The 23,780-nt window shown below is 32.1% G+C and overlaps 1 protein-coding gene across 22 annotated transcripts in view; it reads left to right on the top strand.

Moving 5' to 3' along the window:
* LOC148629107 (interleukin-6 receptor subunit beta-like) overlaps nucleotides 1-23,780 on the top strand; it is a 68,005-nt gene that overhangs the window by 10,001 nt on the left and 34,224 nt on the right. For 14 of the 22 annotated variants that reach the window (XM_088543977.1, XM_088543872.1, XM_088543969.1 and 11 more), the window contains 3 exons: nucleotides 3,337-3,390; nucleotides 16,816-16,943; nucleotides 19,197-19,502. In XM_088543977.1, the coding sequence (XP_088400103.1) occupies nucleotides 16,841-16,943; nucleotides 19,197-19,502 (409 nt within the window). In that variant the 5' untranslated portion in view covers nucleotides 3,337-3,390; nucleotides 16,816-16,840. The other 8 variants (XM_088544020.1, XM_088544033.1, XM_088544027.1 and 5 more) reach the window with 5 other exon arrangements.

Here is a 23,780-nt window from a genome sequence, read left to right as displayed (position 1 = left end):
ATGGTAATGCTATTTAAAGAGTAAATCAACATCAAAAACGTGAATGAGATAATTCCATACATGTCAATGGCCTTATTTTTATCACAGCTGATAAAGGCCACATGATAGTCTCTGAACTTAGAATTGTCCTAATTAGTTATTTCCACACCCTACCCCTGTTCTCACGCTGTTCTTTCACAACTGTTCTTATGACCATGAGTACCTACCTGTCCACTATCTGTACTTTTCCAACTCAACTGTTACTACGACCAGAAGTATCCCCTGTCCGCACCCTGTACTTTCATATCTGTTACTATGACTAGGAGTATCCCCTTGTCCATACACTGTTCTTTCTCAACTGTACTTTTATTATGATCAGCAGTATCCTCCTTTCCACTCCCTGTAATTTCAAAATCTGCCATTACTATAACCAGGTGTATACCCCTGTCCACTAGCTGTTCTTTCCCAACTCTACTGGTCTTATGACCATGAGTATCCTCTATCCACACCCTGTACTTTCATAACTGTTCTTATGACCAGAAGTATCCCTTATTCTACCTAGGGCCTACCCATTCAGCAGTCTTTCTTTCCAAAAAAATCCCATTTAATCCATTAAAAAATTTGCAATTATGGTAAATCATGTTAATACTGATGCCTTTGTCAAAGGAGTAGGTACAATATTTGGAATGTTTGGCTGCCTAGTGTTTTACCAAAAATTACAAAATAAATAAAATCTGAAGTACATACCAAATGTGTGATATGCATGATTATTAAATTGATTTACTTTTATTAAGAATGGCTTTATATCAATGTTCTTTTCCATGGAGCCTAAAATGTGTCAAAAGAATAGTATCTGAAAAAAAAAATACAAATTCCCAATGCTTACTTATTTTGGTTCAGAGGTCTCAAACATTGTGGCACAAAATCTGATTTAGACCCTTTTTTGTGGCATTCAGAAATCACAAAGATTATTGTGGATCAAGTTCAAACAGAGCCTTTCTAAGACTGAAATTATTTAAAAAATGCTAAATTTTTGCATATTTGATAGAAAATTTGCAGATTATTATTTATCAAATCTTCTACACTTGACGTCAGTTCAAGCCCATTTTCGATTTAATCATAATTTTCTTCAGCCTTTCTTTTATCAAGGCAGTGTTGTCTTTCATTTTATTTGTTATGCATTTCTCAGTTTATAAAAACCTATCATCAGTACTTATGATTGATATGCACAATTAAAAACTTACAAAAATTCCATTGTAATTATGCCATTTTGTTGCTAAGTGCCGATTATTGACAAATTTCTGATAATTGTATTTTTTAATTTCTATGTTGACAAAAGATGTAATTCTTTAGAAGAATTTTTGACACAAAATAAAGCAGTAAATCTTGTTTTCGTATAACTACTAACAACTGAAAATCGTCTTGGTAACAAAATCATGGCCAATTTGACAAAGTAAACATTGTGATCTGGATTTAAATTTTCATCGGATTAGAGTAATTCATGTTTTACGGAGAAGCCGTTTTGTGATACGAAGGAGCAATTTATTTAACACATTTTAAATATTGGTAGGTGTCAATAAAACGATAGACCAATATTTATTGCAAATTTGAATGATATGTTATGTACAAATGTATGTGATACTCAGTATAGGCAACTGAACAAAACTTCTCTGTATCAAATTTCTAATTTTCAGACAAATAGGGGCCTTATTAAACCTCGCCTTTTAAAGATACACAAAAACAAGGGAAAATACTATAATTGAGCAGAACTGGTATGATTTTGTAGACCAATTTCTCTGGTTTTTATATGACTGCAAAAAATTTGCAGTCTTATTTAGGTGTTATCCGTAGATACTTTGTTTTCATGTGATAATATGAGTATTAGTTTTTTGATCTTTATAAAATTTTGTAGTAAGGTTTCAAACTACAAAAGAAAAGCTGGTATTGATTTTGGGGGTAATGGTCTACAACTACGGCCCTAAAACAAGCATTTCATGGAATTTATCTATATAACTCCCAACAAAAGCATAGAAATGTCTATTGTTCCATAATATTCTATGCGGCAATGGTCAAGAAACAAGTTTTTTTCTGATTTCTTGATGCTAGCATGTTTATTTCTAGCCTGATTGTGAAATTTTTTTTATTAGATTCCTCTAGAAAACATGAATCAGATTTCAGAAATCTTTTTTTTATTTTTGGTTCTGTTTTGAATTTTTTTTTATTAGATTCCTGATGAAAATTTTGAATCATATTTTAGGTATCCTGTAAGGTTTTTGTGTTATAAGGGTCAAATGGGGCCACACCCCTTTAAAATCTACTTTTTAATTGTTGGCCTGACTTGAAATTTTTTTAAATGGATTCCATATGAAAATCCCAGCCTAAATACAAATACTAAAATAAGAAGTACGTTTACCAAATTAGCCCTACCATTTACTGTCTGAGGCAACATGGTACAAAGTGTTCCATGCAGATTGCACCCTGAAGCAGACTTTTATATTTGAATTTCAAAATATTGTACAATATAGCATTCATAATGAACTGTAATTCCCTATTTTTAATGAGACAAAAACTAATATTGTGTTAACACTTGCATCAAGTGAACAGAGCTCAACTGACTACAGTGCTGTGCTCAGTGAAACTTTTATTACAAATACATTTCAAACTGCTTATACCTTTACTGGTTATAAGAAAAACTTTATTTAGAAGAACAAAATAGCAGGTATATCATGTTATAAAGGTAACAGATGTTATATTACAAATTAAGTTTCAGCTGTCTGAAGTCTGAACACACTTGTTAGAGTCTTATTATGGCTATACAATTATTATCACATACCTTAGTAATGATTGTAAACTCAATTTTTACTCAAATTAAGATATATAATAACTTTTTACATTCAAATTTTGCATCATAAGTGGATTCTATATATGGTTCATGACCAGTTGATGGTAAAATGATATATTTTATTAATGTCAGCTTGGGCTATATTACCACTGACATGATATGTGTAGCTACAAGTTACTGCTAACTGAAGAGACCATTACAGATATTACATATATGAATCTCAAACATCTTTAAGAATTTTCAGAAATTTTATGAAAACATTCTTTTGAAATTAAATCTAGGCCCCAGAACAGCTGGTATTTTATTTTAAATGAATTTCTAATACATCTTTGATAGATAAATTTCAATGCTGACTGTTTGTATTGTTAGTTATTTAAGCATTTGTGGGATGTTCAAACAAGGGTATTGAATTGCCCATTTTTCACCTATTTTCAAAGGATATATTCATTATTTTGATTTTATGTCTCATTTTCTTATAAAGGTATGATAATAACATTTTCTTCTTCTGTTCACAGCTTAGTTGTGAAGTTTTAAGACCAACAAAGAAGACACACCATTTAAAAATAAAGGTTAGTGTACTGGTACATATATACCTATTTAAAAATTGCATTGTCCATGTCATAAATTTAATTTTGAGGTTTAGTAGACATTTAAATTTTAAGCTCCATATAATTACATGTACATGTACCACAATTATAGGACAATGTGATGATAGATTAGTGTGTCACCAAATTTATTGAGGTGTGGTTTTGTCTTATTTACATCACTTGAAGGCTTACCTAAAGTTTGGTGTTAAAATGAGCTTTCTTAACTTGGTCATTATCATGGTCTGTAATGCTCTTTTATTTCATGTTTGGTTGGTTCTTTATTTGTGACACACAATTAAATCATTATACTAAAAATGTGCACAGTTTTGCTGGAAGTTGTGAGCAGAAAAAAAAATGCAAGGTCCAAATATAATGAAAAATAATAAATATATAAACAAGAGCCACATTTAAAAGGTAAATGTGGATTAAATACAAATAAAATACACATACAACGTATTAATACAAAAAAAAGTGTTTTTAATTTTAACTTTTTCTCTGCCAAAGGGCCATAAAAATGGCCATCTGTTATTTGCCAAAGGGCCAATAATTTGGCCAATTATTCACAGACAATACACTAGTATGATTATATAACTACATATCATTGATTACAATTGAGGTGGTGATTAGATTTTCAATAATTTCGTATGATAATTTTGTTTACAAACAAAACTTACAGGAAACCCCATCATACAGAGTTGTTTATTTGTTGTGACTTTGTCATTTATTTAATGATGTTATGTCTATGATGTAATTGTAAAAGTGCTGGTTGTGGTTTAGATAGCGTAAAAAATGTCAGGAATTTGGCTGAGAGTGTTCGCACCAGAAGAAAGGAATGTACGACGCCTTGATGCGAATGCTGGGCCAAAACACTTGCCTCCAGTTCAGGCTAAGCCAATCGTTTATTTTATAGTGATGTTCACACTTAATCTAATGAAGAAATGTGTTAAATAGGTACGTTTACATATTGATGACCTTCTAGTAAATAAATATTTTGGGAATTGATAGTCCTCAAGTAGGCTTAAAATCTCATTCTAGTCCCAAGATGGACTAATGGATCTTGGTCCCAGCCACCTACTTTAAAATTGGTAAAGAAATGACAGGTTTTTTTTTTCATAAAATTTGTAATTGTTTGAATCGGACTCAACCATTATTATTTCATTTAGGTTTTCCGAAAGATACTGAAATATATAACCAGCCATCAATGCCTGGTACTTTTCTATTCATTCACCCTGATAAGACAGTCTTTCACTGTCAGTTTCTCAAGTTTTCTACAAATGCTTAGATTCAGATTCTTTTATTCTCTAAACACCATTACAGTACAGAGAAGACAATACAGTTAATACATAAATATTCAGCGCATGACAATTGTGGAAACTATAATAAGATAACAGAAAAAAAAGATTAAGTAAATAACATTTTAACACATTTTGGTTACAGACCACCAATTCAACCAATGAGCATTTGGAACGTACGCAAAAATAGTCCTACGCAGAAATTACCCCTGTTCCTCATAGTGCTGTGAAATAAGTTCTCATCTTATTTAAAAAATGTAAACAGTTTCTGAAAGGAAAAACATTTCTGTACATTTTATAGGTGCATTTTGCTTCTTGTGATGTGAAGCCTAATCTCCATAATGATTTTTAAATATACCCCTATCTTGTGAAAACACTGGGATTTCCCATGCTATTTATAGACCCTTCACTTCCGGTGACCAGTACTGCACTGCAAGTCTGCTAACCCCACATGCCATTCTGAGGATTGTGAGCTGACATATGTAGAATCATGCTGATATATAGTCCTCTGCAGGTTAAAGTTAAGGTAAAGCCCAGAGAAGTCATTGAATATTGTGAAATTAGCATAGAAGCCTATGGAAAGTGGAATTAGTGGTTTTTAGCCTTAATGATGAAGCAATGGCAAAATGAAAAGTTTCTTGAAATAGCTTTAAAGTACTTGAAGATCTTGTTAACTTTGCCATGAGAGGAATACACTACAAAAATCCTTCAAAATATGCATTTTTTTAAGTTATAGGTCCAAATTATGGAAAATTGGTCTTTTTGGCTGATTTTTATGTCCTATCTTGTAAAAAGTGTAGACCATTTGGTAAAAAATATCAAATATTAAACTTTGAGGGCTATATTTACCTAAATATGGTGGTAATAAGCACTTGAAATCAAGTTTTGTGTAGATTTGAGCAAAAATTAGGTTAGAAATGAGGAAAAACTCACTTTCATTACTGCGGTTAAGGCCATATCAGCATTCCCCTATGGCAACATGGAAAATCCATTATTGAGTACATTTTTTGCTTTAGTTGCCCTTTACTGGTCATGTTTTAATGTGAAAACACTGTATTTACAAATTTAAAGCCAAATATTTCACCTTTTGTGAAAATTTAAAGATTTAGGATTTTTGACATGTGATCAAGAAAAAGGGGGAGGCATGTCAGAAATAAATTTTTAAAAATAGACCAATTTCTCAGAAAATGATTACTTTTAAAACTATTTCTTCATTAATATTGTTAAAAAACAAGTTGTGATTGATATTTTTTATTTGAAAAGTCAGAAAAAGTTCTTTGCAAATATTTAATGCATTTAAGTATGGTAGAATATTGTCACTTTTTTGCTCGCACAACTTGGTTACCCTATATTTAAAAATCAAATATTTAAAAAAGTGCTTGTCACATTTCACTGAAACTTTGCAAATGCATTCAGTATGTGTGTAGGAAGATACCTGTATAGTTATTTATTTTTTCTAAGACAAAAAGTGACTCTTTAGGTTACAGACCACCAATTCAACCAATGAGCATTTGGAACGTACGCAAAAATAGTCCTACGCAGAAATTACCCCTGTTCCTCATAGTGCTGTGAAAAAAGTTCTCATCTTATTTAAAAAATGTAAAGAGTTTCTGAAAGGAAAAACATTTCTGTACATTTTATAGGTGCATTTTGCTTCTTGTGATGTGAAGCCTAATCTCCATAATGATTTTTAAATATACCCCTATCTTGTGAAAACACTGGGATTTCCCATGCTATTTATAGACCCTTCACTTCCGGTGACCAGTACTGCACTGCAAGTCTGCTAACCCCACATGCCATTCTGAGGATTGTGAGCTGACATATGTAGAATCATGCTGATATATAGTCCTCTGCAGGTTAAAGTTAAGGTAAAGCCCAGAGAAGCCATTGAATATTGTGAAATTAGCATAGAAGCCTATGGAAAGTGGAATTAGTGGTTTTTAGCCTTTTGACAAATTTCAGATAGTGGCAATGTAGAGGACTAACCTTGAGAAACATTTTTAAAATCAATTTCGATGAGTATAACAAAATTACATAGGTTTCGTAATTCATGCTTGTTTTTTGTCTGAAACAGATCTTTAAATTTCAGAACATTCACTCGCTCTAAATATCTTTTGTTTAAAAATTGCTTCCTCGTGTCCGAAAAATGGAGACATTGGAAAATGATATGGAACTCATCTCCATGTTCTCCATTATTACATAAGGTACATAAACTTGAGTTATCAAAGTTTTGCCAAGTTGCTGTTTCGCTTGGTAGTCTATGGTTGCCTACTCTGAATCTACAAAGAGTAATAGCATCCTTTTCGTGTAAAATATCTAAATAGTTTTCGAATTCAAATTTTTCTTTAATCAATTTATAACAAAAGCATTTATGCGAGTTTTCTACGTCGGATCTCCATGTTTGTTGAAACTGGTCTTTTAATCGCAGACTAATAGATTTTGTAGACCACTCTGAATGAAAACCTCCCGCAAACTGAATGTGCCAAATGTTCCCAAACCCACAATTATCTAGAGTGTTTTTAATCATGTTAACCCATGGAGATTCAAATATGTTTTGAATATATAGTTCATACATATATCTATAAAGTACATTTGAAAGTTTACTGGATTTGCCATTTACGAGTCTAGACCAATATCCCATCATACAAGACTTAATTTGAACAGCTAAAGGGTAAGCACCGAGCTCACCATATATCATAACATTTGGCGTGCTCCTCTTTAAGTTAAGCAATAGCTTACAGAATTTCAAATGAACCCTCTCAATAATGTCTAAGTTAGTATGGCCCCATATCTCGCAACCATATAAAAGAATAGGTTTTACTATCTTGTCAAATAAGTCATATTGGTCTCGTATTGACAGGTTATGTAGTCTACCCTTCTTAAGAACATCATACATAGCTATGATAGCCTTTTTAACATTCATCTTTTTCGCTGATGTTAAACTGCCTGATCTTGAAAATAATTGACCGAGGTATGAAAATTCTTTAACAATTTCTATCGCATTACCGTTATATGAAAAATGTGTATTTCTAGGTATGCGACCTGAAGAAAAAATGACTACTTTTGTTTTATTAGTATTAACATACAGTTTCCATTGAGTGCAATATTCATAAAATTTATCAATTTGAAACTGTAAATCTTCTTTTGTCTCTGCTAATAACACTGTGTCATCAGCATATAAAAGTAAAAATAGTTTGATAAATATGTTGAATTGATCACCTATCTCATCAGATAGGCTGTTCAACCCCCTAACATCAGTCTCTACGAAGAATTGTTCTAAATCATATAAAAATAAGGCAAATAAGAAAGGAGATAAATTTTCTCCCTGTCTAACACCAATATTACATTCAAAGTATTCAGACATACTACCATTGTATTAAATTCTCGACTTAATACTACTATACATGTTGAAAATAATATTATACATTTTACCATTTATATTGTTTAGTAACATTTTATTCCAGAGACCAAGAGGCCAAACTTTATCGAAAGCTTTTTCAAAATCAATAAACAAACAAAATAATTAATTCCTCTTATATTGTCTTATCAGATCAATAAGGGAATTCAGAACAAACAAATTATCTATCGTTGAGTATCCTGGTCGAAACCCTCCCTGATTTTCACATATCAGGTTCACTTCTTCTGAAAATTTGTTCAATCTATAGTTTAAGACAGAGGTAAACAATTTTCCAAAACAGCTTATAATAGTAATAGGCCTAAAATTCTTTGGATCGAATTGGTCTCCTTTGTTCTTATAGATTGGTATAATATTACCAAGAAGCCACTCATCGGGAACAATGCCACTATCAAAAATGATATTAAATAATCTAACATATACATTAGGCATGATAGAGAATGAATATTTCAAATATTCATTTACAATATTATCGTCACCATGATTAATTTGTTCATTTACAACATCTACCTCAGGTAGATCAAAATCATCATTGTGTGGATTCATGTTAAGGGTTTTGAAAAAGTCAAATAAACTTTCTATTTGAATATCTGGTGACTTTTTCTTTTTATAACCATTTATAATTTTCCAATACTCCTTTGGGTTTTTAGTTTTCAAATTATTTAATTTCCTTTTTAACTGCTGCCTGTGTAATTTTATATTAACATCCAAAGTGGATTTGTATTCTTTTTCTAGTCACTTTGTTTGATTCTTCAAAGCCTCTGTTTTCATACTTCTAAATTGACATTTTGAACGTTTATAACGCCTTCGAGCTAATTTACAATCAGCATTGAACCACGGTTTATCATTTTTCTTCTTTTTATTTTGCTTATTAGAAGGAATATATGTTCCAAAGGTATTTTCGGCAGCATCTGTCAGAATTTCACAAACAATTTCATTATAGTCGTTAGCTTCTGCAACCCTTGAGTTGAAGTCGCCCATAAGGCAAATATATTCGTAATTGTTGCTGAAACGTAAATATTCATTTTCAACTTCATTGTATGGACTACCAACACAGTATGCCGAGTTTTCCAGGCGGTATGTATATAATTCCACATAAAATTGCATCGTTTAGTTTCAAAATGCCCTTCTTAATTTTAAACCACAATACATATTTACTATCAGATTCAATATATTAAATGTATTTTTCTATTGTTTTCTTGAAAGTCAAAATAATACCCCCAGAACGTACCCTTCTGAAAATATATTTATTTTTCATAATAACATTAAAATTTTCTAAATCAATAACAGTTTTATCGTCTGTTTTAGTTTCAACAAGACACAAAATATCATATTTATCAATCAGTTCATTACATTCTGGGTACTGACTTCTTCTTATTAATCCGCAAACATTCAGTGTTAAGATATTCAAACTATTGTCATTTGTAAAACCGTTACGATCAGATGATTTATCGGTCAGGTTTATATGTCTCTCAAGGTCGTCTTCCTATGTTTCTCTATCGGGAGTAGAACTCACTCGTGTTCATTTTCTTTCTTGTCTATTGTAGCGGGGCTCTACACGATTACCGGTAGGATAGTCCGCTGGGACAACAAGTTCGTTGTTAACATATAGTTTGTCTCGTTTTAAAACAACTTTAGACTTTTTCTTTTTCTCCTCCTTCATGATTGGATACAGTTTTTTCCTACGGTCTTCTATCTCGGTTGGAAATTGTTCATTAACGCCGAAATGTTTCCCTTTCAAAAACTTTCCTGCCTTTTTTACCGCTTCAAGATCTCGCCAATATATGAATGTTGCTACAATAGGGCGTGGTGGGCTATTGTAGGTATCCGACTTCTTGCCAAAGCGATGGACATTCCCTAATTCAACATGCTGTGTTATGTTCATTTCCTGTGCTAAGAATTGTCGGAGTTTAGCCTCACAGTCTTCTTCAGGTTGTTCAAGTAGTCCTGTGAAAATCAGGTTATATTTCATTTGCCTACATTGAAGATCCGTAAGTTTTTCTTTCAGGGCGTTGTTGTCTGCCGAGAGTAAATCAAGTTTTTCTTTGACCGTCTGATATTCATCTTCTTGATCAATTTTATCGGCTCTTAAATCTCTGACAGCTTTGTTGAGGTCCTCGGTTTTTGTTTTCATTTCATCAAATAAGTTCCCAGTCCCTTCTGTGTTAGCTTCTAATTCTGAAACTCTATCTTTTACATCTTTGATGTCATGTTCGGCAGTGATCACTCTCGATGTCAGAGACGTCAGTTTATCACTCATATCTTTTAAAGTTGAAGTGTTCTGATTCGTGTTTTTTTCAATGGTTGACAATTTTGTGTCCATACGGCCAAGCACTGCAAGTAAGTTACTGAGGACTGCTTCAATACCACCGCTTTCATTCACTTGATTATCTCCATATAAAACATTCCTAGTCTCGTTTAGAATTTGTGAAGTTGCCTTCTGTTCAGTCTTTTTCCGATTTGCCATTTTAGTCAAGGTACTCCTCGAGACCCTCAAAATTTTGTCCAATTCAAAGTTTAAAATGTCAAAATCTAGGACGTATGGATAGGGCCATCAGGTGTTGCAATTACATGAAATCAGCTGGACTCCCATAAATTGAAGTAGGGCGGAGGACGAAACGCATCAAACAGGTCCCATACACCCGAAAATAAAAGTACATACGCATAAAGAACAATATTAAATTCCATATTTTATGTTGCTATGATAAACAGTGTTGTCCATCTTGTCATGCGCAATCATCATTAGATGCATACATTTAACAAGACATTTAATTGAAATAGATTAAAAATAGTAATCAATTTGGTTACAAATTGCCTAATATCCACTTCACACACATACATATTTTTCTTACGAATCCTTACGAATATTGATTTGTAGTCATTCCCAAGCTTTCGTGTTCAATTATCCGTATCAGCTGGGAACCAATCGTAACGATACGTACAATGTATTCCGGCCATAATAATCTTTCTAAGGGTGCACTATACAGTTACATTAAGGCACACTGTTTCCCACACCAAGTTATCTCCGTCAAATTTTGTAAAACTTAAAATTTAAAAGTTGAATTTCGGTGGATATATTGTTTAAATGTAGTTAAGCATTTAAAACATAGACAGATGTAATTTATGTAATGGTAAACAGGTGTAATTTAAAGGAAGAATGGTATCTGGAACGTTTCAGTCCCCTGCAGTATTAGGTTCTCTTCTCAGCATCAGATAGCTGATTTTTAATATACCTTATTTCGCGCAAACTTTTGGAACTAAAATTGTGAGAGAATGAATCGAAAAGTGTCTTATTATTTTTACCCTTTTTCCACCTACTCCATGCATACTTTCATCCTGTGGTATTGTCTAAGTGCCAGATATTTTATAAAATATATTAATTGGCTTTTAGTTTTGGGAAGGCACCCCTGATTTGTACTAAAACTCAGTTATATTTTTTAGTATGTTACCTTGGCTACTGGATTTTATAACAATAATCAATAAATTACTTATAAATGACTTGAACCTCCCCACACCAAGGATTTCAAAAATATGCACTTATTTATGACAAAACACTAGAAATTTCTGTGCGGACTGCCTCAAAACAGCTTTATTTCAACAAAATAAGACCAAATTTTCAGAAATGACCTAACTTCATTGTTCTACCTAACACGCTTATGCATTCATAAATTGCTCCTGTTAAATCGCAATGAAACATAAATTGTAATAATCGAAAATATTATATATTCATAACCAATCATATATTCATAACCAATCATAAAACAGTCGCAAATCACTCTAACAAATCACTCACAAGAGTGGCTTTTTTGGTGAAATGCGTGTTCAACTAGTTTTACGAATCTTGTCAAATTTTTAGATTCATAAATTTCATGTATGATTGATTTGTTTTTCCTTACGCGTATTTTCCTTTAAAAGTCGGAGATTAAGACAACATAAACAAGCTCAAATATTATACAACAGTCACATCAACACGCCCTTCACACAGTCAAGCGAGTGAAATGATAGTGAACAGATCAATAATGTATGTCAAGTATTGCAACTTGAATGGAGCAGGTTAAGGATCGTAAACACACATTGTCTTTTTTTTCGATAGTTTCATAAAAGTCAAAGATGTATGTCAAAATGTAAATCAGTTGCAAACTCATTTAAAAAATCGAACATGTTATATAATACTTTGAAATGTTGGCTTTGCATTTTCTGAAAGGTGGTTTATAAAAAAAAATAATGATGCATTACTATATGCTTTGCAAATTGTAATAATTTGACAGACACTAATTTCTTCTTATTTTATTTTAATTTTTTTTTTTGACGTTGCGTTCGTTGTTGGTGTCACATTCGATTGAACCGGGGCTGGTTACAAAAACTGAAATATTACTATTAGAATGTGGATAATATAGATACTAAAATGTGCGAAAATGTTTGCTGTTTTTGAAAGATCCCGTTAATTTTGGAGGGAAAGCATTATTCGATCACAAGGACGTCCATTTTCATATATGGACGGGTAACATTAAGAAATGCTTGCTTCCCATTTCACCAATATATCTAAGTTGTTTCTTGGCGTATTTTGATAAAACCAACTTTTTTTGGAAAGAGCCGTTTTTGCTGCAGACGATCTCATGTTTTTTCAGGACATAATGATAAGTTCAAAGCGTATTACTATATCAAAGATGTCTCCCCTTTGATGTGGACATTGTAAAAATGGAAAGAAACCGATTTGAAGACAGAATTTTAGACATTTTTTTAAAGTTATGCGGACAGCTTTTTTTAATCAGGACTTTTATTAACTATATTGACAATTTATTACATAACCCCAATGAAAATATATATAAAATGTTCAATCAGTCTTTTTGTTTAAAGCCTTTTTGTCTGTATTTCATTTGTGTCACAAATCTTTTTTTCAACGTTGGCCATTGGCTACTTTCTTGCGTACCGTTGTAAAATGTAATAACGAATAGTATTTTTACTTAAGTTTATTTGCGCTTAAAGTATTGTATAAATATTCAGAATATCATGTTTATTCTAAAAAATAATGAGTTTTATTGTCTAATAGTTGATAAATACGCATGTATGTTGTAATGTCACATTGTCTTTTTTCTGACGTTTTCTTCATGTTGTGTGCTACCCAGTCTTTATCAAAAGCGTTTTTCGTTAGCTTTGAGTGAACTAATAGCTGTGAAATTTTGGATTTTACGTGTATATATGCTGCATATAGTATATTCTAAAAATAATGGTACTTGGTTGAACAAGTGTCTAAGTACAGCATTTTGTCTGTGTCTAACCAAAATGTCACGGCATCTAAAATTTGTATATTTTATTTATTCACGGGCGCCATCATGATTGGTTTAACTGTGACGTCACGAAGTCGGTTTGTAAAGGGAAAGTAAATAGGTAATTGATTACGATGTCCGAAGAAATCACAAATTTGGGACTTTTCACCCATAAATTCAACCCAAAATAAATAGAAAAAGAGATTGAGGCACAACGTGTAAGCAAATGTTAGACATCATCGACAAACAACAGGATTTGCAGCCAGATGACTTGTATTTGTAAGGAAAATCTTATGGCTACCTCTGAAGAATGTTAGTGTTCCCGGTAAAAAAAAACTTTTAGAACATTTCTCTTTTATCATTCATGCAATCATAAGCTTGACAAGTCATCAGGTTTTTGTGATGAGATAAAAAGGATCGTATAAATATTTACGTAATATTCTTTGTATACATATTATTTACAGTACTTGTATCAGTACCAAAGCGACTTAGTGGAATCCGGGTGGATTTGGTTCGCACATGAGTGGTTTCGCCCTAAATCTTGTTCGCCCTGGGTGGTTTCGCCCTGATTTTTTTATATCAAAATAAAATAGTGAATTTAAGGATTGAGTAATCTCAGATGCTTTATTAATTAAAAAAATGCGTGTCAGTATCCATATAAAAAAATATTCTTGATTATTTTCATTGAATTTATTCACTATAATTATTCTATGTCTCTTGTGAAAAAGCATGTAAGCCTATGCAATTTGTGTGTTGTCTTTTTTTTTATGTTGTCTTGTTTTTTGTTGTTGTTTTTTGTTCAACTCTTTATATGTTTTTACTCTTATAACTCATCAATTTATTAATTATATTTATCAATATGTATTATACAACATAAATCAGGCAAATACATCAGATAAGTGTGATAAAACAGATTATAATCAAAATAAAGTTTTAATGAATAAAACATAATAAAAAAAATAACTTAAAAAACAATTGCCCTGTCACGTTAGCCAACATAAAATTCATACAAAAATGAAAACGAATATGCTGTTCACCAGCTGACACCATATGGAAGTGTGACTAGGACCTTGGGAATAGAACCCTTTTTCAACCATCGGGTATATTTATACGTCGCATGTAAAAATTCTTTTCTATATTAATTCAGTTCTATATTAGATTAAAATACCTTAACACCATAAGAATAACCATTACTGGATACAAGGAGTCTGCCACCGCATTTGCTGCCCTTCGCTAGAACTTTGTACACCACTGGAGATCAAAAAGTTGCAAGCTGAGTTAAAGCTGAAAATAACATCTATTGTCAATTACTGTTTGAAGAATATTTCTGTAATAACAATGTCCGTTAAATTAATTTTCCTAACAATTGAAAAACCAATCAAAATTTCAATAAAATACCTAATTGCTCCTTAATTAGGATTAATTACTTCTTTTCTGCAAACATGTTTTTTTTAACGATTTCTTTTATTTTTCTTTGGAGTACTAATTAGTTTATCATGAATAACAATACCTTTTATTTTTTAAAACATCAATCATTTACCTGTTAATTGATAAGGGCGAAACCACTCACCAATCAGGGCGAACATTTAACGAGGGTGAAACCATCTGATACCGACTTAGTGATGTCATGAGCCAATCGGAAGCTATCAGTAAAAATCAATAAAATCTGACTATCATCTTCCTTCAGATAGGAGAATTCTGCAAGATGGCTATCCTCTTATGTTTCTAGGATTTCGAACTTTGCATAGCCTTGAGCATTTTATAAAAGCGCATTTTGCATTAAAGGTTATTTATTTTTGTTTACGTGGGTATGATTTATCATAAGAGCCTAACTTCTTTCCCATTAAGAATTACAAGGATTTCAAAAGGTTGTGAAAAGTTTTAAGATCTTTCATGTTAGAACATTATACTATAAGGAGAAAAAATAGCTGGGTCAGTATGCTCATTTATGAGATATAAACATTGGAAATTTTGGTGGGAAAATTTTCATAGATTTTATCTTATTATATTTTATCTACTGTGAAAGTACTATTGTTTGTGGGGTACCATTTTTTGTGGATTTCGTGGGTAAGGTAAACCATGAAATTTGGTTCCCAACGGAAAAGATTATTTACTTCAAAACTACAGGATCATCAAAACCATGAATTCAAAAATCAACGAACTTGTGCATTTCCCCTAAACCAATAAAATTGATACCCAGGAATATGAGTACTTTCACAGAATTGAAAACCCTGCAAAAATATCAAGAATTTCATTACAGTTTTAGGTGTGGTTAATGAAATAATGAGAAGGAAAATGGGGTTCCTGGGCAAAAAATATATATGCTATGAGATGGATAAAACCAAAGGAGACAAAAAAATTGCCACATATATAGCAGTAAACATTCTTAATAGACTTTATAACAGAATGGATTTGACATAAGTTAATTTATAATCCTCCCCTTGATATTGAATTACATGTATACATGTCGGAACACAATATATCACAAATTACAAGAATGTATTGTAGAAAAATTCAATTTATGTTAAATGTAGAAGAAAAAAAAGGAAGAATTTTCAGTGCACAGGATATGTCTTCATTTTAATCTTGGTTTAAATTCTTCAGCTTATCTGTAGTACTTCAACTGTTGTAAGGTTATGCATTTAAGTATTTGTTTTAGGTTATCTTATGATTAAACCTGCATTGTAGACTTTGTAGTTTTAAAAAAAAAAATTTAGATATTTTGCTACGAAGTTAATAAATAATTATTTTCTCTTAGTCATTTAGTTTTAGATTTTTTACTGGACCAGTATTTTTTTCAATTTCTGTAATACACTATTTTTAGCCCATTAAATTTAAGGATATTATGTCTCTCTAAATGCCAGTAGTAGACCTTTGATGATAATTTCATAATCTTAACAGATTTAGCCTATTGTAGAAGCTCCATAAGTAATTGAAAAATGTAGACAATGGCATTGTAGCCATTGATTGTCTTTGTGGTCATATAATGGTATGATGTTGTCATTGATGTCAGCGTTGGCAGTGTGGAGTTATCCTCCAGCATCTGTTGTCATTGATGTCAGTGTTGGCAGTATGGAGTTATCCTCCAGCATCTGTTGTCATTGATGTCAGCATTGGCAGTGTGGGGTTATCCTCCAGCATCTGTTGTCATTGATGTCAGCATTGGCAGTGTGGAGTTATCCTCCAGCATCTGTTGATATTTTGGTGTCTGGACCATAACAGAGTGTAGAAACATAGAATGATATGAAGTTGTATTACATCTCTATACCACTAAAGAAAGGCTTATGCAAACTGTGTTGAATTAATGTAATCAAAGTCCAAATTGTTGTATTTTTGTTTGTTAATGTTTTTTCATGAAGTGAGACATCATAATTTTTACTTTTTACAATATAAATTCCAAAGAGAAGAGACTATTTATATTTTTCACTTTTAGATCAAGAGATTAATAGTGAGAGAACATGTGGACTTTCTATGTTGTAATACATTTGGCTTTATGGTGTACAGGACTACCATTAACCTTCAACCAACCAGAAGTTTGCCAGAATCTACAGTTACCAGGCGGTATGTCTAGATTTATTTACTGTACCACACCATTAATCGATGGTTGCCGTCACTCTATCATCTAACCTCTGTGCTTGGTGAAGAAGCAGTAACTACCAAAGTTTAAATCTTCAGTGTTATTGGCCAAGGATTGAAACCACTTGAGGTGAACAAACTACCCTGAAGCCACTTAGGCCGTTATGTTCACTTAATGTCTGCACCAGAAATCTTTTCCAGAATAGCCCAAATATTAAGCTTTTCTTTGTATGAACTCCAAATTTCTTTGTAATTGATAAGCCCATGGTGAACTTTAGGAAGTGGATGGTCATTAAATGCTGAGTGACTGTTATTGTATTCTATTAATAGCCAGTCTAAAAGTATAATCTTAGTTGGAATGTGTAGCATACAACTGAAAACAAGGTTTTAATTAGGATATTTCAATCATTGTGTTGGTTTTATAATAGGGTTGGGAGATATATGCTTGCTTTAATATTTGCACAGAATTACTTTTAAGCAGCTTAAATAAATCTGCTTAATGTTGTACAGAGCTCTTATAACACACTCATCTAATTTGGAAACCATCAATCTAAATACACTGTAAACAATATTTATTCCCACAACTGCTTTGATTAAAGAGACTATATCAGCCCATTGGCCTGTTACACATAGTGTTTCAGACTTTCTAAAGTCTTAGTGAATTTCATAAATATTTGAGTTTTGCTTCTAAAACTCTTTTATTGCATTGTTTTCCAAATACCAGATAACCTCCTTAATACTGGTATATTTAAATTGAAATTCTGGTTGAATGTAATTTTTGACACAGTTTTAGATAGTCCTTTTATTTTCATTTTGGTGCTGGTAGGGAAATAAATGTATGTATTGCTGTGTACCTGTACAATACTCTGATAATCTGGTTTGAATAAAAGGCAATTTCTATTGTTGGCCTTTTATGATATGATTCTATAGGTTTGCTTTTGCTAAGCTTCCAACACCATTCAAAATTTACTATAGATGCCGCAGATAGCCCTCTCAGAAAGTGCATGAATCTTGTACAGTCTGGGAAAAAATGAACAATTTTACATGATGTTTATTTTGAAAATATCTGAAAATTTTGAAAGGCCTGTTTGCAGTGGTTAGTAAGATATGAAACAAATCTCTGTCACTGTGTGGAGCTTGTGTTTTTTTTGTTAATGAACACCACAATAGCATTGTGATTCATGGATTAAATAGCCCAGTTTCTTTTGATCAAAAACTGGCTGTCAAATCAGATTCACCTACTAATGGCTAAGATGTCTTGAAGTGCAAAGACAACAGGTTCTCTTCCATACATGCAAGTTTGCATATGAGAGGTTTAAATTTCAGTAATATTTATTTGATCCAAAATAGACATATTACTTGGAAAGCTACACTTATATTTTCAATTAATAAAGGTCCTTTAATAATTTAACAAACAAAAACCTTCAATTATCTTCATGACTACATAGTTACATTGTTGTTAATAATGGTAATTTGTGCATGCATAGTTCTTTTTAAACTCATGCACAATAACTGAAAATACATTGTATTGGTAATAGAGCTGTTGTTAGGGTAGAGATACATAAATAGGGTGTTTGACAGTATTTATATGTATTTAGGTGTAGGTTAAATGTTGATAATGACTTGCCACAGACATTTTGGTGTGTACAAAAGTGGTATACATGTAATGTACATGTACTTTCAGTTGACCATTGTATACATAATCCTTTTCTCAAAGTTTGAATATTTGGGGAAAAAATGTTCAACCCCCTTCAAAACATCAGAATAAGTTATTATTCTCAGCTAAAGTGTTTATTTTCCACAGTTGTAAGTACTTGGTGTATCATTCAGCTTCTCAAAAAAAAAATCCTCCTGCAGCACACAGTACAGTTGTTATTGTATTACTGCCCCTGTCTTTTAGGGGTTTGGGCAAGTAAGTTTTACTGTTCAGTTTCTCAGTTTTAAGCTGATGTGGAAAGCATTCCACATTCTTGACATTTAAAATGCCTTCTATGGTCAAATAAATTTGGTTGATTGTTATGCAGATCTGTCAGTGTCATTTAAAAAGAAATAAATTCTATACTTAGCCTTTTCAGCCAACTGTCCCTTTAGATGAAGATCCTAACTTTTCCAATTTCAGATAATTTTGTTCCTTGTGAATAAAAGAATGTCACTTTCAGCATAGTAAAATCTGCATTGCAAATCTGTTTTGGATTGAAGAGAGTTTACTTTTTTTTCCTCTTTTTGTTTTCTTTCCAGACGGCTTATCAAGTAAGGATGGTTTGAGCTTGCTCTTCATTGGTGAATCAGCTTACATGTCTTGTAACATCAACTCAGGTTCTATTCCAAATTTTTCTCTGTCTAGTTTTCGTCTGAAAGTGAAAAAGTGTGATAACATGATGAATCTGAAAGCTGATTCAGTGGCTAGAAATGGAATGTACGCAATCACAGTGCAGGATCCCATTATAGACCTACCATGTCCACAAAAATACCTGGATTATTATTGCTATTATAAAATTGACGGAGAAGATTGCCTTGTAGGAAGAAAGTTCATATACTTCGAATGTAAGCATATGTGATTATTTTTAGTTATTGGCATGAATTTTCTATATTATCTACCTCTATTTTAAATCCATGAACCACACTGAGAAAGCTTCTTTAGGTAAGGCTTGTTTAAATGTGATGTAAGTAAAGTTTGAACATTGGCTTGTTTTAATATCTTGTGAAATTCATCTGGAATAATGATATTGTTTGTTGAAATCTAACATATAAACGGGGAACATTAATCCATTCTATATTAATTCTAACCATTTACTGAAATTTTCAAATATATAAACTGTTTTCAAGTTGGCCCTTATCAAAGATTGAACTTATGGGGCTCTTTGCTTTGTATCTTGATTTTCAAGAGATTTTACTGAATATTTGGTACATGTACAATATTTGTCTCCCTGTAAGGAAGAAGCATACCTTTTTACTTTTTCATTGTCTTCTGAATTTTCATTTCAAAATTATGGAACTTTAAAAACAAAAATAAGGAATCATGTTCTAAAGTAGCACTCCAGCTAAGAATCATGCAAAATGTGATTCATGGGTGAAAATCTTGGATTTTCAATGTGATTATCTTCCAAGAGCAGACAAAATGGAATGAATAATTACACATTTCATAATATAGACCTATAAAACAACTTATTTAAAAAGAAATAAAATACGTAGCTTTTTTACACAATTATCCAGACATTACTTGATTAAACTGCTTTAAATTAGTCTAGATCTTTGATTTTTCAGTGTCCTTTACTGATCATGCAAAGATATGTGAATAAAGAATGAAATCTTGCTGTAGCAAATAGTCTGAAGACTGTCACTAGTTATAAGTGATAAATGTATAACAAAATTTGTATTGTTGATAAATAAAAACATGAAGTTGCATGCACTGTTGTGCTTGGAATACCCCACTCAAACAATAATCCCATGAAACAGGAAATTGATACTAGACAGCAATCAAAATTTCTTACAATACTATTCACTTTTTCTCATTTACCACTGTTGCTCGGTGTAAAATAATCGAATATAAATGTCGTATCCATGTTAAAATAAGTACAAATCTACCCCAGCTATCTCCTCCACGTATATAAAGCCTATTTTGTTGTAGTATAGTAATTGGTTATTGTGTGTCTTTGTTTGGGTTTGTGTAACACAATATACTAAACATTAACAATTAAATGTCCATGTGTGTGCATCTTTAGCAAAATCTAGAATAGGCCACATATTTGAACTGTTTCAGTAGTTATTGATAGAGTAGAGTTTACGAATTATTTTCTAAATCATTAATTATGCATTGTTATCATTGTAGCACAAAGAATTTCATGTGAGTCATACGAACTCATAATGGGTAAAAATGCATGGATGTCATAAATTCAATATAAAATCAATGTTGTAGATAGAATTTTTTCAAATTTTTTTTTCTAATCAAGTATGAAAGTTTCAATTATATTATATGGGAAAACTCCAATTTTAATATTTTTTTTTGGTTTTGATAGTTTTTGTGTAAGACATACAGCCTTATTTACTGAGTGACCATTAGGAATGGGGCCACGATTAAAACAAAAAATGTTGTCAGAAAAATTGTCAAAATTTTTGTGATATGAACATTACTCTGTGCAGGTCCAGGTGTCAAAAGAATAGCGCTCAGAACACTGGCCAGGGTCTAGGGCACTCTGCCTACAGAGTAACTGGGTTGGGTGCCCCAGGTGGGAGAATGGGGTACCCATGGCATACTACATGCTAGGGTTGTCAGGCTATAATATGGAAAACCAGACCGCAAACCAAAGCAGTGTAGCATGCTGGGAAATATGCTACATTTCTTGCCTGTGAAAGAACTCTGCTGTGGTACTCGATAGGAGTAGGACTGTGGTATTCGATAAGAGTAGGAACCTTTGCACTCGACAGCAGGAAGCTAAATTGCCCGACCCTACCCCTTCTCCCTATTTCCAGTTGCAATCGAAATTCATTGACCCTATTATTCTTGTGTTCTATCCTGTTTTTTATTTAATCATCCATTTCATGTTCATCACTGGATATAGCTGAAATATTGCTGCTTGGGCATTAAACACCAACAGTCAATCAAAATCAATCATTCATTCAATCTCTGTACAAAAAATAAGTCCCTTATCTCTGTTTATATGTCAGGAGTCAAGTTGGTATAGCATTTCAAATATATTATAGTGACTTAAATAGGTCATTAGGTGTGAAACAGGAAGCAGTTTTCATTTTAGATATTCTCAAAATGTCAAACTGAAAATGAAACTGTGTTCTCTTCCCTTTCAACCAAAACATCTTTATCTACCAGTATATATTTTACAACAAAAATATTTTTGCCTGCCTTTCTGTCCATCTGTCAACTCATGCATCCTTCCATTCATTTTTCTTTGTGTTCCCATTTTTGTTTTTGTTTTTTTTTTTTCATTTGATTTGAGTTATGGGAATTGAAACACATTGGGTTAGGCCTATCATGGAAAAGCAGTGACTATAGTCTTGATCAGCTAAAAGTTGAATACTAAAAATTCAGGACAGGGATTGACATTCTACTCCTAAAAAAAGTCTTGACCTGCTTCCCTTGGCCTTTGATCTTTTTACTCCACCTTATCAGAACTTGGATCTGCCCTTGGATCATTCAATTAGTTCAGAAAGTAATTTTTACATAATAAGAACTTCATTTTTTTTGGTCTGAGTTCTTAGGTTACTATTACTTTGATTTTAACTAGTACCGTACATCTGGATTGCATGTTTTCATTTACAACTAACTAGGCTCCCCTCATGTTTCTAAAGTTAAAAGGACCTGGACCTTTTTCCCTTTTATTCTGACCACTAGTCGTGCCAATATCAAAACTTGTTCAAAAACCAAAATTTTGATTAGGATCTGTAGAAAAGACACTTAGCTAGTGTTACTAAAAATGCAACTTCGTGAAAAATCAGATGGTTGATAGACACAAAACTTAGTAACAAAAATCATTTAAATGGATTTTTAACATTTTTGCTCTAAATTGGTCACTTGAAGTCGAGAATTTTACAACCATTTTGGCATTTTGTGATTAAAGAACACATCTTCTGATAGTGTCCCATGGTTGATGATGTGATTTTGGGTGAAAATATAACTTTTTGTGTTAAAGTACCAAACATATAAACATATAAACATCTTACAATAATCGAGTGTAGTGTCCCTAGCCCAATTGGTCTGATAGTTGTACCAACATTATTTGCCGTTAAGGTGTTTTTTGGTTCAGCCTAGACTCAGGCTTATTATTTTAATTTTTTTGTTTTTTTTGTCAGAATTTCATAATTAAAAGCTTTCCCTACCAGGGAAAGACCTTATTGTTTTTCTAATGTTTTTTTTTTTTTATTATTCTTCCGTTATTTGCAAAATTTTCTTTGACATGGCCTCACCTTTTCATCTTTCAAGATATCATTATGAAATTTGGACCATCGATAGACCTCATTAAGGACTTTTATCTGATGACCCTGTGAAGAATTCCATTATTCATTGTAGAAGTTATCTCCCTTTTATTGGCGTTTTTGGTGAACATGTAGATGACATCAGGTTCAATTAGAAAATGACCCTGCTAAAGATTTCATTACCATCTTTAAGAGTTATGTTCCTTTAAAACAATTTCTTTTAATTCTGGAAATGGTTTCATGTACATAAACAGACGGCCTAATTTATCAACATAAATTTGTATTTTGTTATCAAACCATACAGGAGTAATATCCCTTGAGATATCATACTAAAGTTTTAAAAATTTATATTTTGAGAACAGCAAGTTGTAGAGAAATGGGACTTTCATCAATGGTCTTTGGTCTATGTGACCTTTTATTTGCACCCAAGGTCAAAGGTCACAGAGTGCTAGTTTTTTTTTTTTTTTTCATTCATTATTTACTTTGACATGGCCCTGTTTCATCATCTTTCACGATAGCATTACAAAATTTGGACCATCGATAGACCTCTTATAGGACTTTTACCGGATAACCCCATGACGAATTTCATTATCCATTTTAGAAGTTATCTCCTGTTTATTAGCGTCTTATCACTATGGTCAACATGGTACTCCGAACTCATTTTTCAGGATATCATTATTATACTTGATGAACATGTAGATGACATCAGGTTCAATTAGAAAATGACCCTGCTAAGGATTTCATTATCATCTTTAAGAGTTATGTCCCCTTAAAACAATTTCTTTTAATTCCTCATATCTTGAAAACCATAATAGATAGAATCAATTTAAAAACTGTTTCATGTACACAAGATGAAGACCTTATGAATAAACATAAACATGTATTTTATTATCA

The sequence above is a fragment of the Perna viridis genome, chromosome 1 (assembly GCF_037379345.1).
Source record: "Perna viridis isolate PV_CMFRI_1.1 ecotype Kerala chromosome 1, ASM3737934v1, whole genome shotgun sequence".
NCBI classification, from domain to species: Eukaryota; Metazoa; Mollusca; class Bivalvia; order Mytilida; family Mytilidae; genus Perna; species Perna viridis.
Note: the sequence above shows the minus strand (reverse complement) of the source record. Positions and strands in the feature narration are given on the sequence as shown.